Source organism: Bactrocera latifrons, unplaced genomic scaffold (assembly GCF_001853355.1).
Source record: "Bactrocera latifrons isolate USDA-ARS-PBARC rearing strain unplaced genomic scaffold, ASM185335v1 scaffold_28, whole genome shotgun sequence".
Lineage (NCBI taxonomy): Eukaryota > Metazoa > Arthropoda > Insecta > Diptera > Tephritidae > Bactrocera > Bactrocera latifrons.
This window is the reverse complement of record NW_017536407.1, coordinates 406,730-427,173: the sequence shown is the minus strand read 5'-3', so window position 1 is coordinate 427,173 and position 20,444 is coordinate 406,730. Positions and strand designations below refer to the sequence as shown.

At 35.4% G+C, this 20,444-nt stretch overlaps 2 protein-coding genes across 3 annotated transcripts; one reads left to right on the top strand and one right to left on the bottom strand.

Annotated features, from left to right (window-relative positions):
• Positions 1–3,064: 3,064 nt before the first annotated feature.
• On the bottom strand, positions 3,065–3,895 carry LOC108970054 (60S ribosomal protein L37a). The gene is made up of 3 exons (XM_018935165.1): positions 3,809–3,895; positions 3,460–3,588; positions 3,065–3,394 (listed from the first exon to the last, which is right to left on the bottom strand). Exons 1-3 carry the CDS (start codon positions 3,809–3,811, stop codon positions 3,248–3,250), a joined length of 279 nt encoding a protein of 92 aa, XP_018790710.1. The 5' UTR covers positions 3,812–3,895; the 3' UTR covers positions 3,065–3,247.
• Positions 3,896–4,688: 793 nt separating this feature from the next.
• LOC108970052 (pantothenate kinase 4) lies at positions 4,689–6,400 on the top strand. 2 transcript variants are annotated; one of them, XM_018935163.1, is made up of 2 exons: positions 4,689–4,925; positions 5,009–6,400. In XM_018935163.1, exon 2 carries the CDS (start codon positions 5,013–5,015, stop codon positions 6,102–6,104), a length of 1,092 nt encoding a protein of 363 aa, XP_018790708.1. In that variant the 5' UTR covers positions 4,689–4,925; positions 5,009–5,012; the 3' UTR covers positions 6,105–6,400. The 2 variants fall into 2 exon arrangements, with proteins under 2 accessions (XP_018790708.1, XP_018790707.1); XM_018935162.1 differs by having other exon boundaries at positions 5,000–6,400.
• Positions 6,401–20,444: the final 14,044 nt, after the last annotated feature.

The following is a 20,444-nucleotide window of genomic DNA, read 5'->3' as shown; positions in this document are numbered from 1 at the left end:
ATTTTTAAAAATTTTTCATTTGTTTTTTATATATTTTATATAAATGTGTACGATCTTACACATAAAAAATATAAAAAAAATTAAAAAAATAGAAAATATGTTGAAAGCAATTTCATAAACTTTGTCTAACATTAAATAAATAAATATTTTTAATTTAATAACGCATGCCAGTATAAAAAATAGCAAAAATGTTTCAAAACACAACATTTGTTCGCATTAAGTTAAGAGATTTTCATAATTAAATTAATAATTTCTTTAGCCAAAAATATACTAACTGAAAAATTAACTGCAAACGATTTCAAACACATTATGTATAATGCAACAACAAAATATCATAAGAAAGTTAAACATTTATCATATCATAAAATATGTATTTAGGCAAGGAATCGCATGTATGTAAATGCCTAGGACCACTAAAATGGGCGCATGCACAAGCGAAGTATTTGTAAATTTATTTAAGCTAACCAAGGCACAGCAAGTTTTTCACAAAATAAGCAAAAAAAGCAAGGTAGTTGGCCCACTACTGTTATTTTGAGATAATGTTAATTTTTTGCTGTAAAATTATTGTTTTTGTAATTTCTTGCTGTATTATTTTTTTGTATGTTATGTTGGTTTTTATATAAATTGGTTTTAGAATTGAAAATTCTATGGAATATGTCAATTTTAATTTTGTGTCTAAGCATTGTACTAAAAAATTATGCTGCGAAAGCATTTAGCAATTCGAAAATAATTACAAAAAAATTAATTAAATTGAAAAATATTTATATATATTATATACATGTACATATACATATGCACATTGAAAAATTATATAAAATGATATTGTTATACAATTTCGAAGTAGTAAGTTGAAAAAATAGTTGCCAATTCAGTTGCATTATGTTTCTTACTGATTATGTGTTAACGAATTTTTAAACATTTTTTTTATTGGCTTACACTTTGCAGTTAAGCATACTTACAATTTATAAAAAAAATTTGAAACTTTTTGTTAATTTTTTTTTTAATTTTTTAAAATCTTTTTTAGATTTTTTTGAAATATAAAAAAATTTTTGATTTTTTTTAAATTTTTAAATTAAAAAAATTTTTTTTTAGATATTTTGTTTTAATTTTTCAAATTTTTTTTTTAATGCTTTGTCATTAACAAATTCTTTGTATTTTTCAAAAATTATTTTTCGCATATTTTACTCTTTATGTATGTATGTCATATATACGCCTACGACAGCTTGGATTTGCATTCTTTTGCAAAAGTAAATCTTTGAAAAAATAGCAATTTTTTAATTTATAAAAACTGATTTTCTTCATCTCACTATTTATGTTTATAATTACATTTCACTTTTTTCATTTTCATTTTCATTTTTTTATTGTTCAATGTAAGCATTTAACGCTCTTTGTATTACCGTTAACACTTCAAACACTCCTTTTTATAAACTGTTCCTATATAAGTAGTTGCAAGTAATGAAAATTTATAAAACAAAAATCAAGAATGTTTGCATCTCTCAATTTGTAACTAATCATAATCATAAAAAAACTAGCAACCAATATAGTACATACAATATCATAAAAAGTCACAACAATAATAACATAAATAAAAAAATATGCATATATACATACATATTTAAATCATAGAAGAGTAATAAAAAAAAGAGGTAGCAAAAGATTTGCTCTATAAGAGAAAAAAAAGAATCATAAAATCTACACGTACAACAAATATCGTTTGTATATAGTAAATAAATTAAATTTAAATGCATAAAAAAATTTAAGTGATCTGCAAGTACATATGAATATATTTAAAATATTTCAAAGAATTTTGAAAATAACCTTAAGCAAGATAAAAATATTAATATAATGATACGTAAATTTGTATTGTAAAAGTACGATAAAAATTTGTAATTTTTATAGCTCATAATTGTAAAAACCAAAATTTAAAAAAAAGTCCAAGAAATATTTATTTCAATATTTGTGTGCGAAATCAAAACATTATTTGTAAAGCAAATGTCTATTTCTAAGTGCAATCGACTTCAAAAGCAAAAATCTCTTTGTATAACTATAATTTTGTATTTAAAGATTTTTTATATGCATATACATATTTATATCTATTTCATGAACTTTTTCGGATGGTGCGCATTATGAAATGATCCGGCTTGCAAAATATCCATATCAAGTGTTAAAGTTAATTTTAAAATATCTTCCTTTTTAGCTAGTGTGTCCACATTTTTCATTTATTTGCCGCCAAATTAAATAATTGGTTAATAATATTTTTCTTTTGATTCCACGTATTGTATAAGTATTGAATAAGCGTACACATACACACATTTGTATTTTACAATTTAAAATGAAAAAACATTTTAAACGAACTTTTGAAATGAAATAAATGAAAATAATAATAATGACCTACAACCTACGCTGCGTAATTTGTTTTATTTACCAATAAAAAAAATTTTGCAAAAATATCGCGTGAAATAACCGCGCGCTAAGAATTAAATTCTAAAAAAAAAAATTCATCTGAGTCACCCTGTTAACACATAAAAGAAAAATTATCTGAGTCACCCTGTTGATTTTCTGATTTTATGCAGCAGCCAATTTTGCCGAATTCTACCAGGCGACCATAAGCGTGCAGAAAGTGTCGCACAAAACTTGCGCCTTGGGGGTATGCTACATTTTCTGGTCACACATGTGCTTCCTGTTCGTAGAGTAGCGCCTCAAGGATAGGCAATGTTTCTGTGGCGCTCAGTGGCTGCCAGGGATTTTTAACATAAAATGTGCAACTCGCATTTTCACAAGGCCACCAGGAGTGTACAGAAAGTGGCGGCAAATGGAAAATAGTAACAAACTGAAATGTATATTTTGTTGTTGGTCAGAATATGCAAAAGCTTTTAATGCAAAACCACTAACAAAAAAGCGCGTTTTTGTTGGATCCTTGGTTTTTAGCCCCTATATGCAAGTTTTTGCGTGTAAATAGCGGAAATTCACAATATTTGCATAAAATATGCACCAAATCTAATTTCTACCACAAATTTCAGCTTCGCCCGCTGCTATTTTCACAAAAATCACAACACTTTTCACATTTGTTTTAAAAAATCCTTTTATATTTTCTTTTTCCTTGTACAACAAAGCGTGTCCGTAAGCCGGCGGCCAAACAACACTACCAATTTGAAATTTGGTATAGCACAATCCGCGCCAAATTCAATGTAAATTAAACTATTTACTAGATGAACTGAGCAAATCAGTCCGGTTTCCATGTAGCAATTTATTGTTCCTTGGTTTCACGCAGACGACGCACAGCCGAACGTACGGAAGCTGCGGCGGTGGTGGAGTATACCCAAGCGCCACCGGCAACAACACGCTTACAGCGTTTGCAGGACCAGATACCAACGCAAGCACGTTTCATCGAATCCTATTCGAAGAGAGATAAAATTAATTAGTATTTAAACAGAAAAAGATAGCTCGATGCAAACTTACCTTGCCGCAGAAGGTGCAGGTGTATTTTGAATGCTGTGTTACCTCCATCTTCTTGACCATCTTACGCAGGGAGGCACCATAACGGGTACCATATTTACCTACGATTCCAACCTTCTTGGTGCGTTTGGCCTGGAAAGTACAAAAGAGAATTTAAGCATATTAATAATCATCGTATTTGATAATCGATATTGTCTATATAAACACTTAGTTAAATTTGTTAAAAAGTTCAAATATCACAGCACGTTTACATTAAAAACATTAAGCAAGCATATTACTGCATTTTTCACTTGAATTTGTTTTTCTTTATTTTTGGATTGTAATAAAATTATCCGATTTATTTATTCCGTACCATTTTTAAGTTGTTGATCTGTCAAAAATTCAACCGGAAAGAACCAAACGTCACTTGAAGTTGGCTATTATTCCTACGCTGACAGCTGCCACATAATAGTATTGCCAGAAATATGTGTTAATGTTATATGTCTTATACAGTGATGGCAGAGATATTTGGGCTCATCGCAAAATTAGGCGGGAATTGGGAAAAGGGTAATTGAAATTATTATATGAAATTTTAATGTACTAAATTAAAAAAATAATAACTAAAGTATCAAACTTGAGCTAAAATCTTTAGACGCACCCATTAAGTGTAAAATTTTGAATTAATTTTATTTTACAAAATCCGTATTTAGGTTAGAAAGTATGCATCTCATTTTATATTAGTTATTGTATGTTTCATTTTCAGAAAATAGTTTACCATGTTTTATATTTATATTAAAATTTTTATTTAAAAATATGTAAAAATTTGTATCTATAAGTCTTCTTATCCTAAAGCCGCAAGAACGAAATTATTATAGGTTCACACGGTTAAAGGTGATAATAACAAGTTGTGGCGTGATATACAATTTTTATGAAATGATAAAATTGATCAGAAACCACAAAATATTTTTGTTAACAAAAGGATGCCATATTTGCTTATTAGACGAAAATTTTTTTAAGTAAAAAAATACGAAGCCTTATTCAAATTTAATTTGTATGCTATGTGCTTATAACATAAAAGCAGGATCTCAATAGCTTCTAAAAACTATATACGCAATTCTGAAAATATATTTCAATTAGGTTCACTTCGATTAATTAACAAAAAAGGGCAAATATACTTCAAATACAAATTCCCTAAATCTGTGAACCGCAAACAAGCTTAATCGTGTGGCAACACCGATCAGCTGGTAATCACTTGTTTTCGTTTTGTTATGATTTATCGCAAAAATATATGACAGTGAACTATTTAAATATTGATAAAACTGTGGAAAAGTGATTACTCTTTAATTAGCGTCAAACGAGAAGAACGAAAATATAAAAAAGGCCAAAAATACATTAAGAACAAGTAATAAACAAATTTATTCCACATACGCAAAAAAGACTATTGGTATCGTGGGTGTGCAGATAGTTGGATACTTTTTAGGAAGTTGAAGGTATTTTGTGATTTACAATAACAGCAAAGCATATATATTATGATCAGGCGTATAAACAAATTGTTTCATTTAAGCTACGTCAGAAGTATGGGCGAATCGAAGTGTTATACACTGCTAAGAGATCCTAGTACATATACACCAGATACAATTGACTTGAACAAAGATACAAAGGCGGCTGCATATTGGTTCCCTTGCTTTCGTGACTTGGTTGCAAAATTTGCCACACAGGCAGCCGAAAGTCAATGTCAAATTGACGATACAGCCACAGAACGAGCGGATAATTTCCGTAAATCCTATTTAGCAAAACTGGACGAATACCAAAGAAATACAGAAACAAATGCGGCCAACAATGTTGTGCTGGGTATACGTGAATTGCTAGAATTGAATGAGACGCAATTGCGTTTATTTGGTTTTGATGATCCATGGAAACAACAAAAACTATTAGAAAACACTGCTGCCGTTGCCAACTTAAAAAAGCGGCTGGAAGAATTAGATGCCATCGATGACAATGCAGCACGTTGGACAGAGCTGGTACGCGGTGTGCTTGCTGGTAACATGTTCGATTGGGGTGCACAAGCTGTTGCGAGTATATTGAATGAGGATACAAATTTCGGTTTGCATGCAGCGCTCGAGCGTATACAAAAGCGTCCTTGGCTTATAGATAACCTGGACGCTTGGTTGCAACGGTTGCGTGGCAATGCGCATAAATGTGCGCTTATTTTCGTTGACAATAGTGGCGTAGATGTTGTGCTAGGCATGCTGCCATTCGTGCGTGCACTGCTGCAACGTGGCACCAAAGTGCTATTATGTGCAAATACCGAACCTTCATTGAATGATGTGACAAGCGGGGAGCTGTCCGAACTCTTGGATAAATGTTGCATACATTGCAGCGTACTCGCAAAAGCAAAGCAAGAGCAAAACTTATTAGTGTATGCGAATGGACAGAGCGGTCCCTGCTTGGATATGCGTACATTACCGATTGAGTTATGCGATGCTATACAAAAACATGAGACTGACTTGCTGGTAATTGAAGGTATGGGGCGTACGCTGCATACAAATCTCTATGCGAAATTCAAATGTGAGACACTTAAACTGGCTGTCATAAAGAATAAGTGGCTGGCAGAGCACTTGGGCGGTGATACCTTTGCAGTTATATGCAAATACGAAGATGCAAGCTAGTTAATACCACCTATGTTATACTACCGTTTTATTTGAGATTAGATTATCTATTTTGGACTACTTGTATTAAAGAGATGGCGACGCGTTATAATCTTGAAATGTGCGTGTGTGTTAAACAAAGCCGAATTAATCGTTTATTATCGTCACGTATGTATGTAGTAGATATGCCAGATAATACGCACTAATAAACTAAAATATGCATGCAAACATCAAAACAAGAAAATGAAAATTTTCGATATGAGAAGATATGATAATATTTGTGTCAATGACCAACTGCTGAATGATCTACTATAAAATACATATAAACAATATATTACTTGTTGAAGAAACACATTTTAATGATATATTTGTAGAAGGCAAACGCGCGTTTTCGAATTTAGTCTATGTCAATTGTTGTGAACAGAATAAAATTTGTAATTTTACTAAAAAAAAAAAACAAAAAAATACTAAACTATATAAAATAATCATTCAGTATACAATGGAGCAGTGCGTTTAATTGTCTTTTATCACACGTTTTTATCGTATAATCGGTATTCATAGCTAATCTAGGGAAATCTACAGATGTCTGTGTTTATTTTAGTTTTAGTTTAGTTGCCTCTGTTAAAATATTTGCTGTGCTTAAGTGCGCTAACGCTTAGCTGTTGTTTAGTAACATGTGTATATAATAACATTTTGTTTTCAAATGATATCGTATGATGGCCCTGTGCTTTGTAACACTCAGAAAACGATGAATAAATGATCAACGTGACGAGCTGAGACGTTTTAGCGTTGACTGTCTGTATATACAGTAGTTTTTGAGATAATGATTTAAAATTTGTCATACATCGCTTTCTTTCCCAGAAACTGCTCATTTGCCAGTACTGTCGATATCGCACCCTTACAGCTACCGTACAAACTGATTTACGAACTCAAACTCTTGTATGGAAAACTTTTATTAAGGTTTCGGTGCAGCCGAAGTGAACAGTTCTGTTTTTGTTGTAGGAATACCTCTAAGGGTTTTTGAGTTACGGAAACAAGTGTTCCGATCACTTTTAAATTTTTAGGTTATAGTTCTCCATGTTCTGCATATAGGTTCTTTAAACATTGAACCATTTTTTTGATCTGATCAAAAATCAACTTCGGTAGCCCGTCGTCATTTTGTCAATTTTTGATTATTTTTTATGTTAGAACAATATGTTCTAGTCGAGATTGTTTTTAGGTTTGAACTACGGAAAAGGCCGAAATCTCTTTGTCACAGCAGTTGTGCCTCTTAATTTAAGTCAGAAATTAGCGCCCCAGCTTATCAGCGTTACTATAAATGTAGTTACATATACATATGTACAGGATTTGTACGGAAAGTAATAGGACTGAGTCGATTTAAAAAAATTTATGGAACCGATCGTTAAAATTCTTTAGAAACTTTCAAAAGAGACCCCTTCGGCGCCGATGCAGCGCGCCAGCGCACTTTCCAAGCATTGAAGGCGTCACGGAAGGCAATCTCCGGAATAGCCTTGAGAGCCTCCACCTTGGCTGCTTGGATCCCCTCTGTCGTTTCAAAATGCTTGTCTTTCATCGGCCTTTTCAGGCAAGGAAAAGCCCGGGGGCCACATCTGGGCTGCGGGGCGGCTGCGGAACCGTTGGGATGCTGGCTTTGGTTAGGTAGCTGTTCACAAGAAAGGTGGTGTGAGCCGGGGCGTTATCGTGGTGCAACTTCCAATCGGCTACGATGTCTTGGACGGTTTGTCCAGGAGGAATAAATTCATGGTGGAAGTTATCACTTGGGAAACACACCACTTCTTGCTAAAGCAACATCTGGGTAAGCCTGCTGGATCATATCAAACGTCTATGTCGCAGATTTACCGAGTTTCACACAGAATTTAATGGCGTAGCTATACTCTAAAGCACGCTGCTCTTTCGTTTTGCACTACGCACAGAAACACGTCGCATGAAAGCGTTTGTTCTGACTTTTCAGTAGCGCGGAAACAACTGATGAGCCGCTCGTTCGTTAGGTAGGAACGCCCTTTACTGAATCCAGTCGGTGCGCGCACGCTCCGAAGTACAGTCGCGGCGAAAGAAAATCAGTCCTATTACTTTCGGGACAAACCCTATATTTATTTTACAACATAGTTTGTTGCTTACGAACACATAATTCAAGCGCTACAAATTGCCACCTAAAACTTCATAATCTCCTACAGCAGTAGAGCAAGCTGTTGCGCGGGTAAAAGACAAGCCATTGAGCGGGTTCGGATAGTGCGCGACTTCAGAACTTCCAATGCCATAGTGGTGAGACATGATTGCTGACCAATTTTAAAGTGTAATTAAAATTAACACAAACGGCTGTTTCAGTCTAGCCGTGAGACAGTCGTGGTGCTGAGCCATGGCAGAGACAGACGAACAGCGAAACTAGCAAACTATTAAAGCACGTACAAATATTCTACATTTCTTATGTATACATATGTACGCATGCATTTCACTAGCGTCGTTGCCATAATCCGTTTTAGAATGGCTTTGTTCAACGCTCATACTGTATGTAAGTATGACGCAGACGCTGCAAACTTTTGCCGACGCACACAAATTCCACTAAAAACGATTCACATCAGAATCATTGGCTTGTGGTGCTGCAATGAAAAGTTTGGCGTTAAAAAATCAGCTATTGTCGTCGGCGCTTTCAGCGTGCAGTGTCACCAAACAACGTTGCAGTTGCTGACGACATTCAAGCAAGCTGCAGTTTGACGCTGCGCTCAGCACATGGCTGCAATTATAATTTGGCCGTATGCAACTTTTTGTCTACGATTACACGCTTTAGATTTGTAGATTTCATAAATTACGTAATTCTGTGGCTGAACTTTTTGATATTGTAGACTTGTCGTCCAAAAAAAAAAAAATATTTAAAATTTTTTTTAAATTAAATATCAAGCCATTAAACCTTAAAACTAAGTATCACCAGCAAACGAAGCAAGTGCTTAAAGTCAACTCTTTTTCCTTTCTTCGAGTGCACTTACTGCATCCTTTCTTTGGTTTCTTTCGAGCCAGTCTAATGCTGATTAATCGCACTTTTTTCTCGCTTTGTGCGCACAAAATTTCGCCGCAGCAGCAGAAGCTCTAAAAGAGCAAAAGTTCTAGCCACCACTTAAGCCAGAATTAATTGATATTTATGTGGCTCATTTGAATTACTTAATACGGCGCGAGTGTGAGCTGCGTTGCCGGCACAAGAAGAAAACATATAAAGTGAAAAGTTTTCGAATTAAAAAATGCAAATGAAAAGAAATAATTTGCTGGTGTGCATGGAGAGACAAGGAAGCACTAGCGAGAAAAATGGAGATTACAATAGATTTACATTTGGGAAAAGCACAACTTTGGTTATGCAAAAAAGTTGGGAAGTTTGCTTTAAATTTGGAATAGTAAATTTATATTTTGAGGCAATCTTTGAGGGTAAAGCACAAATGCCAAAAGCTTAATATAAAAATATACATGAATTATTGGGCAGTCGAAAAACTCTTTTCGTATTTCTATATGTAATGAACCGTAATGAACCAAATATGTACCATTTTGGTCGACCACTCATTCCATCAGTGTAAAACTTTTCTGGTTTTTCGGCGAAAAACTGCGAAAAGTAATTTTCACAGGATTCTTTTGAAACCAACTTTACTCCATTAAGAAAGTTCTGCGTTTACCGAAACAAATGGTAGTCCGATGGTGCAAGGTGGATATATGAAAACTTCCCAGCCAAGCTCTCCCAGTTTTCGTAGAGTCATCAAAGATGTGTGTGGTCTAGCGTTGTCCCGATGGAAGACGAAACCCTCTCTGTTGATTAGTTTTGACCGTTATTTTCCGACTATTATCACTATTTTAATTAATATATGATATAAATATCAAAACTACTAGAAAAAAAAAAATAAATAAAATTTAAGCAACCACCAACACTTTAAAAAGGTCTTAGAACGCATCAAGACTATTTAATAAATAGGAATCAATCACCAATTACCAACCACAATCAATATTTAGTAGCCAATTAAAATGATGAAAGCGAAAAAAATAAACAAAATGTGAAAGAGAAGAAAGGGAACTAAATCTGATATTGGCTAACAGTGGTGGCACTTAGAATCAACCATATATATTGTCTCCTTGCGCAGCCAAAAAAATGAAAATAAAAGAACGAAAGTAATATAATAAAAGAAATCATACTTTCCAAAAGTCAACAGCGTGCAATGATCTGCAAAAAAAAAAAAAAAGCGCTTGACGACTTTTGCGGACAGCGCTTAAATAAGTTGTAAAAAAATATAAATAATCTCCTTGCCTCAGAAGCAGCGGCCAAACAGTTTAGATGACTTTCAGTTTTCGCATTTTTTCTTCAAAATACTGCAGCATTTCTCTCAAATTTATTTTGATATCTTAGACTTAATCTAACATTTTTGTTATGACTTCATAGTACATACAAACACACACACTTCTTTCTCAGCGCGCCTTATCACATAAACGCTCTTCTTACTGCCTTTGCTAGTTATTTTTTGAAAAATAAGTAAAATTGTGGCGAGCACAATGTGGCGCTGAAATTGCTTTTCAATTGATGTTTTCATTCTGTGCAAAGTTTTCTATTTTCTCTTATTATGATTTTTATTTCATTTTTCATACACTTCCTCAGTTGGCCAATTACCTTAACGATTACGAGCGATTAAACGAATTGCTGCCACACGCCACTGCAGTTGCTTCCTTCCTAGTCGCTTCCTTGGCATCTGTTTCTATGTGTGTGTGTGTGTATGTGTGTTTGTGTTCGTTGCGTGCGTTGGTGTGCCATGCGACAGTAAATCAAGCAAAGCCAACGGAGCGTATGAGTGACTTATTTCCACACACTTTTTGCTCGTTCTCGCTCACGCTCTCCCTCTCTATCACTTTCTATTCTTAGTCAATTACTATTTGTACCATTTACGATTTTTATTTTCCTTCAATTACTCAGCTAATAAATCTTCACCTTAGGATTTTAAAATATAAACACATATACATATATATACCGGTATTAATAAGTATAAAAACTAGTATAAATAAATAAAGTGATACGGAAGTAAGGTGTATAAATTGCAATAAATATTAAGATTGCTTGCCACTAAAATATTTTTTTGTGAATTTTTATTTGAAAAAAAAAAAAATAAATAAAACCAATTATTATTTCCACATTTTTGAGCTGATTGTTGTTGTTTAATTGCAAGAGATATTGAAAACAAATGTCGGATAGGTGAGTTTCTATGGAAATATGTGGGTAAGGTAATGCCAGTATAAATTATATGTCAATAAAATTTGAACTTTTTATTTAAATTGAGGTAAAATCATTTAAGGGATTAAAAAAGTCGTTTCTTGTCAAAAATGTATACGTCAGCGTTTAAAAACCAAAAAACAATTATTACAATAGATAAATATAGCTAATTATCGAAGGAATAACCCAAAAAAACCCTTTATAAAAAAAATGTACATTTCACAGTAACTTAAAAAATTGAATTGTTTTTTTATAAGAAATCATTACACTCTTATTGGAAAACTCTGTATCTGTCGGGTCAAATTCCCGAAAAATAAGGTGACATTGTATATATTTTGAAAATTCTTTATTTATTCTTCCAAATAAATTTCAGCATTATTTCAAACACTAATAAATATTTTGACCTGAAATTTGACATAAATGTGACTGAGAGTACTACCAACCTAAAAAAAATAATTCTCCAAATCCTTCGACGCGCGCAGTTCAAATTCAAATGTCACCTTATTTTTTGGGCACAGAGTATGGATACTAGGGGATCTGGCCAAGTGTTGCTGTGGTATACATTTTATACTATTCAATACAGTGAAAATTTTATTTACGAATAAAGGCGAAATGTTTTTGTCGGTATAAGAATCTAAGGGATTGCACTTGAGGTCTAATTTTGAATATGTTTATACAAATAAATTTCATTGGAAATAAATAATAAATAACATATATCTGTATATTCGATAATCACTCATCGATATATAATATAAGCATACAGATTTTTGTGGATATAACCCTTTAAAGTTACTATAAAAGAGTCGACAAAGGCATTAAATTGATCTGCATTGTCATCTGACTATTTAACAAACTTAAATCACCGGGGAAACCGATTTGAGTCAATTGAAGACATTAGACTTGAATCGCTACACGATTGAAGATTATTACGGAAATTGACTTTCACAACTTTTTGAGGATTGGAAAAAACGTTGGCCTTGTAGTAGACGACATAGATTTTGAAGAATAAATTAAGAATTTAAAAATATTGAACAAAAACTTACTATTTTTATTTAAATTTGAAGCTAATAAGAACTATAATCCTTTTTGAAGATAAATATCCGGCCAGCAAAATCACACTTATCATGCATGAAATGGCATTTTCCAAATTAATTTACATGAGCGTACATATGAACAACAAAGATATAATTGCAACACATGCAAATTTTATTACTTACATTTTATTTAAAATTTACATAAAAGTCTTTCACTTGCATGATTTCAAGAATAAATGAGCGTGTTGTTTTTGTAAGCACTTGCTTGCAAACATTTAATAATTCAAACAATATAAGATTGCATGTTCTTTGCTGGCTTATTTACTTGTTTGTTTAACAAATGGCAGGTTAAATACTCTCAACCATTTCCGGTTACTGAAATTTAGGCGCAATAACAAAGTAATTAAACTTTCTTTAATTAAATGAATGATTGAGTTGTTCAAATTCAAATGAAGCTGAAAGCAATTAAATAATCAATTTGAAATAAATTTTGCCAGAATATATATATTTCATTATTTTTGCTAAAATTTTTATGAAGATATTTAAAATTCTCTTGACTGCCACGACAAATGAAAGAAAGTATTTTTTCTAGGTTTAAGCGAAGTGGAATTTCCGGATGGTGAAATAAGAGCAAATTAAGCGACTTATTTTGCTGGGGAGATATTGAATGATTTACCGAATGATCCAGGATGGAGTTGGAAAAGCCGGGTATTCAAGTAAAGGTATTAGATAATTCGACACATGTCAGCATCAGTATCGATAAAAGAACAGTAGATCAAAGGTTTAGGCCGGCCATGGTAATAACCACCTAGGGTAGCCAGTAGCATGGCAAAACGTGATTGTTCAATTTTATATTGAAAACAAGTTAGATAGCAGACCTCATTTATCTATGGTTCTTTAAAGATCAATAAGGTTTGTTCGCTTAGGGACATCTAAGTATTTTCAGCACATGTATAACGTATTGGTGAGCTCTCTCTTTTTGGGATTGTCATGAAGTCCTTTACTTTACTCTCCCTCGCTTGAAGGTTCAAGGAGAGAGTGGGGTCGCTTTATACTGTTGTAGAGGAGTAATTGGGAACAGGTGGGGCCTCTAACCAAAGTGTTGCCCTGTCTCTATGAAACCATAGTTAAGCCAATAATATTACTGTGATCGTAGTTTGGTGGAGGGTTCTTGGAAGGCCGTCATTGGCATCCGTGGCACTAAGAACTACCTTAACAATTTCAGTCAATGTCATTCTGCATGTTGTACTTGTACACATAGCTGATAGGTGCTTGGCGGCGAAGGCTGTTATTACGCTTAGAAAAGCTGGAAATTTTCCACTACTTCGATTGCATTCTTTCCCATTCTGCACCGCAAAACTTTCTCCTGACGGCTCCTTCTCGGCTCAAGTTAACTCTAGTTTCAGATTACCGGAGCACTTTCATGCGAAGGTGGCCGACATAAACGTAGCAGTAAGTGTACTTCTCTGGAGTGCAGCCTTCTTCAGATAAGTGTGCAATCGCTCCCTCTAACACCATGACCATGCTGATTGTGTGCTCAAAGTTAGCCGAAGAGTGCAATAGCTTCAAGTTTCTTGCGTTGGATCGTTGGGCCTCCAGTGAGCGTTCGTCAACAACCAGACATTGATCAATATGTTTACATGCGCAGAGGCTCAGAGTTCTGTTGGACGCTCATTGTCAAAACTGTATGGAGGAAGGCGAGGTGGAATCATCTTGTCACCTCCTCCTATATTGCCAGCATTTTGCTAGACTGAGATTGAAATATCTCGGATAGATATTAACATCCTTAATAACGTTATTGTAAGCACAAAGCGATTCGTCGATCGCCGAGGATCTGACGATTTCACATTTTTGGAGTTTTTGGGTAACACAAGTTACGAATTTCTGTCAAAGTGAGATTTAACGAATTGGGATCAATCCTACGAACTAATCTTTTTTCTTGTATGGATATAAAAGACTTAATGGCTCAAAATATTTAAACTCTACGAATACCAATCTGTTAAGAATGTTCAAGGCTTAACAGTAACGCTTACAAAATACGATTCATAAAAGCGTCAATGTGCTCCCAAGTATATTTAACAACAGTTTTTTTTGTTACACATTACATATCTTATGGCAATATAGTTCATGTTATGCAATGCAGACCCCTAAAAGTAGACAACAAGAATGTAGCAAACATTTTGCGGTCTCCACCACAACTGACGCCGTGCTCACACGTCACATTATGGCTTGCAATGCCGGCATTATTGCCGCATAAAATTCACGTTGAATAGCGGTACGCTGTAACACTTGCAAATAGTTGGGCAACAGACAGCAACGGACCGCGGTACGCCAACGGTGTGCCTTGCCAACAGTTTGGTACGTTTGCCGGCAAAGGGGGCGGCGGAAAGGCCGGCAGTTAGCCAGCCAGCCAGTCAACCACAGTGTTAGCAAAGCTGCTGCGGCTCGCCAAGGAATTTCTAGCGCCAAAACGTACAACAATAGAATGGCAGTGAGCTGGGGTTGCGATACTGGCGGCGGTAGTGGCGGCAGCAGCTGGAACAGCTTAGCGACAGTAACTGCAACAAATTGCTGGCAACACACACGACACAACAGCCAACATCTTGCCAGCTGTTTGAGCAGTGCACAAATACCGAGAATAAGTGCCACATACACACTGGCAGATACGCCGAGACGCTAACAGACAAATCAATTACGAAATGCAAGCAAAAACAACAAAAAAAAATTAAGAGAAAATAAAAACATATAAAACCGTGTGGATTAAGGGGATGGAGGGGTTCGCAAAGTGTGAGTAGGTGGAGAATGAAGCCACACAGGCATGCGGCCAGCACGACATGTGCAACGTGGCGTACAAGCAACATGGAATGCTGTGCGGGCTCTTGCATGAAGTGGCAAGCAGTTCGCCGCCGTCACCGCTCAAGGCACAGGAAAAGGAAGAGGAAAATCAGCAAGCCATGTTGTACATGTAGCTTGCGTAGCATGTGCATGCCGTTATGCTGGAATGTGTGCAAGGAAGAAGAAATGTGCAACAGCAGTTGTTTTTGCTGCAGCAGGCAAATGACGGCCAGGTGAGAAAAATCAGGCATGCAAGCGTGTGCAGAGATACTCCGTTGGCTGTGGAAACCGGCAAGAAGGCAAACATTCGCATAAATTGCAATGCGGACTCACAGTCAGGTGAGCAAGCAAGCAGGCAGGCAAGCGGCCAACCAGCCATCCTGCCAGCAGTGATAGACACAAAGGTCGACACGCAGTCAACGCGCTGGCAGGCAGTTCGGTTATCCAATTCCATTATCGCGTGCATTAAAACGATTTTTCACGTGCGTGCCCGGCTTCTTTTTGCACCGCCTTAACATTCCACTCTGCCATGGGTTTTACTCCTCGTTTGCTTTGCCGGCAATTTTTTCTACACAATCTCTCTTCCTGCAAGCGCTTCGCTTTGGCAGTATGCACCTCGCCTTGCATTGCCTGCCGCATAATGGCAATGGCAATTTTTATTTAACTCTTATTAAAACAGGCGTGAAAGCGATAATGGTCCTTCGGGGTTGTGGAGAGCTTGGCAATAGTCGCCGTGACGTGGTGTGACCTGCTTCTGCGGTAGGCAGGCGTTGCTGCAGGCAGTCGCGGTTGATACGAGTAATATAGTGTGGCGCTTGTAGTGTGGAAATTGGCGAAATTAAATAAATGTCGATGTGTGTTTGTGTGTGTGCATGCGGTTAAAGGTGGATACAATGAAAAAGCGATCTGCGCAAATTGCAAACTAAGTGATGAAATGTATAAAATATTGCGAATTCAGTGCAGGCATGGATTTTTCGGTTGGACTCAATGGCATACGATAGTAAAACTGCAAGCTTACAAATTCCACTTCTAGCATTGGAAAACTGACATATCTAGCGTTATTGTGTTAAATTCTCAAGTTGTTCAGAGTTAAAGTTTTGTTCGAGTTTTCAACTTTTTCTTTGAAAATTTCCCACAATATTTGCAAAATTTGTTTTTCAATGATGATATGGCAAGCCTAACTGAAGAGAAATGTTTAAAGAACGGGAAAAAGTATTGTGTCGTTTGCTCTCTATCTACTTTTTTAGCGCTTTTATTGAAAAAACCTTTATAAAAAAAAAAGGTGTTGAAAATACGCCGTTTTGGCACGAGCGCCTTAATGAGGGAAATAAATATAGAATTAATGAGGGAAATTAATACAGAAAGTTAGCGGTATAGAGTAGAACAATTTTAAAAATTCGCAAACAGTCTTAAAAATTAAAAATTTCTAGGCTATAACTTCCAAATGGGCGCTCTTTCTTTAGAAAATGGCAGGAATTAAGGTTAGTTGGAATATAAAATGTTGAACTAGATAGCTAGTGAACAAAATTCTCTCTCTATAATCAAAATTTAAGTTTACATTGATTTGAACAGTTACGAGAGGAAGTTCTTATGCTGTCGATTGGACGTGGTCGAGCTCTCCCAGTATAAGCTCAACCAACTGAAGGAAAGAAGAAATGTCTACCGTGCTTACACGATTTTGTGGTTTAGAACACACATGGACTTTTAGCTGAAGTCTAAATTTTTAGTTGGAAATTATCTGTGTGAAATCTGTTAAGCTCAGTGTAGCAGTGCAAAAACAAATATTTCTAGTGATAATTATAGCTTTTTGAAGCAAATGCTTTTCAGCACCGAGTAAGCATACATTTGAGAATATTCTCCGGAAAATAGCTTTTAAGATATGAGCGTATTTGTGAGAATTTTTAACTGGGTTTAAGCGGCTTCTAAATTAAAGGTATTTTTCTGGCAACGAGGATTTTAGAGTCCGTGATCAAAATTACTTCCAAACGGATGGACTGATCGGCTTGAAATTTTCACACGCCCTTCTTAGATGTATAGTATTTGCTCAGATGAGTAACACTTTTATACTACTGACATAAAAAAGGAAGGACTAATTCGTATATGGGAAAAGACTTTTTCGACTAGCTAATATATTTCGTAATTAATTTATGAAGTATTTTTTTAATATTTTCACTAATATAAATTAATATTTATATACCACGCATACAAGTATATTCACGGAAGCTAACTTTCATTTCAGAAACGCCATATGAAGATGCAAATATATTCAGTTACATAAAAATATGCGCGAGCAACAGTTTGCTTATCGCAGCAACCGGCAATTTTATCAAAAGGTTGTGGTGGTGCTCACGTACAAGGGTACTTGAGACGATATTTGATATTAAGACGACGTAGCATACATAGCATATATACAGATATGCAGATACTAACTATGTAAATAAACACATACACACTCATATGTATATGTATACACACTGACATACATATAATGAATATATTTTGCTGGAATTCTTTGCCTGAATATCCCCGACTATTAACCAGGCGAAAATGCAACTCACTGTCTGACTTTGACATTACTGCCTCCTAAAAAGTTGCTCTTATTCGCCATTCACTTCAATGTAAATTTCATCACCTTCCACCCAACCCGTTAGGTTACGATCAATTCGATATTTATTATTTATGCATGTACAAGTATGTACATATGCATTCACACATGAAGCACAACCATACACACATACATTATTACTCGTTGCGGGCGCAGAATTTATGTCTTGCGTATTTTTATTGCAAAATATTACCACAGACAATATTTTCATGAATATTCCTTACACATTTTCGCATCACGCTTCCAACTGAGTGTGTAGGCGTGACTATTGCTTACGTTGTTACGTGCGTTTGCGTGCGTGTGTCTGCGTTATCGTTATGCCTTTATTTATGTGCTTATTTCCTCGGCGGCGTATTATCAGTTGCAGGATGGCGCAATCAAACTTTGTGTGTCTGTGTCGGGTTGCCGTATTAGTTCGCATGCTCGAATAAGAGTGCTGAAGACGTTTCTGATATTGTCGAGTTATATATTTATGCCTATAATTTGTATATCTGTAATAATAGAAAATGCTCTGCATACAATCCCAATGGGAAATTTTTGAAAAGCCGTTAAATGTAATAGATACCAAAGTATTATGATTGTAGGGGCGGGTTGGTACCAGACGAACTAGTTATCTTATATCAGATAGACAGACGGATATTATGAAATATACTCAGCATGTCACGCCGATCATTTATATATGTATATACCTTATAGGGTCTCCAACATTTGCTACTGAGTGTTACAAACCCTTTTCAAGGTACATAAGTTAAGATTTTAATATCACCTTTCCGTTTAAATATTTCTAATTTCCTGCCGGGATTCTTTTCTTCTCCATAAAGTCAAAAGTCTTTATTACATAGAGCGCATATGCTGAATTTACATGTGATTTTGTCGGTTACACAATCATGATATCAGTATATACCTACACTACTATGGATACATATTTATTCCGCAGATGGTAGCTTTCCTTAGCCACATCCAGCTGAGGCCTGCGTCTCACATAAGTTGCCTTTTATGTAGGTATGTCTGGCATATAAGCTGAAATTGCATTCACAAATTTCCTATAAAATCTTCTTATCGACGAATTGCATGTGCATGCAAGAGGCTTGCGATTGCAAACAGAAAAAGGAAGAGTTATACAAGTTCTAATCGAAAAGGATTTGCTGATATTACTCAATGTTTGCAAGAGTATACATTTTTGCAACTCACATATTTTTATAATGGGTGATCTATTTTGAGGTTTCCTACTTTTTCAAAGAAAAAAAAAAAAAAACACAAAAACTTCAAATATAATGGAGAATGTTTATTATTATTCGAAAAGACTTTCTTTGGAATTTATTTGGTAAAGATTATCTCCCACAAATGTTGACCGCGGCTTCGTCTCAGATGGTCCGTTCATTGGGTCTAATTTTCGATGGCTCGTTTGAGAAATTCGACTGTTTACAAGGCCTGAATCGAAGCAGGATTGTCCACGTAGGCTTTGGACTTTACATGTCCACACAGGAAAAAGTCTAACGGTGTGATATCCTACCATCTAGGTTACCAATCGACCGTCCCAAAACGTGATATTTTCTGCTCACTTTTCTATACTCTCGCAACAAAGTTGCTAAAGAGAGTATTATAGTTTTGTTCACATAACGGTTGTTTGTAAGTCCTAAAACTAAAAGAGTCAGATGTAGGGTTATATATACCAAAGTGATCAGGGTGACGAGTAGAGTTGAAATCCGGATGTCTGTCCGTCCGTAAAAATTGAGATATCATGATGAAACTTGGTACACGTATTTCTTGGCTCGATAAGAAGGATAAGTTCCAAGATGGGCAAAATCGGCCCACTGCCACGCCCACAAAATGACGGAAACCGAAAACCTATAAAATGTCATAACTAAGCCGTAAATAAAGATATTAAAATGAAATTTGGCACAAAGGATCGCACTAGGGAGGGGCATATTTCGACGTAATTTTTTTGGAAAAGTGGGCTTTGCCCCGGCCCCTACTAACTTTTTTGTACATATCTCAAAACTTACTATAGCTATGTCAACCAAACTGTATAGAGTCGTTTCTTTTAGGCATTTCCATATAYAGTTCAAAAATGGAAGAARTCGGAYAATAACCACGCCCWCCTCCCATACAAAGGTTATGTTGAAAATCACTAAAAGTGCGTTAACCGACTAACATAAAACGTCAGAAATACTAAATTTTACGGAAGAAATGTCAGAAGGAAGCTGCATCCAGATTTTTTTTTAAAATTGAAAATGGGCGTGGCGWCGCCCACTTATGGACCAAAAACCATATCTCAGGAAGTACTCAACCGATTTCATTGAAATTTGGTATATAATATTTTCTTAACACCGCGATGACATGTACCAAATATGGGTGAAATCGGTTCACAACCACGCCTGAAATCTTGATTATCACTTTATCATGCGAGAGTATAAAATGTTCGGTGACTCCCGAACTTAGCCCTTCCTTACTTGTTTCTCAATAAATCCATTGATTGAAGCGATGTGTGGGAAGTGGCACCGTGTTATTGAAACGAAGAGTCGCCGAGATCAAAGAACGTCAATTTCAGGCGTCAAATCAGAGCGCGATGACGGACGCCTTTGGCGATTACATTCTCACCGGCATAAAGAAATTTGGAACGATGATTCCAGCGGCTC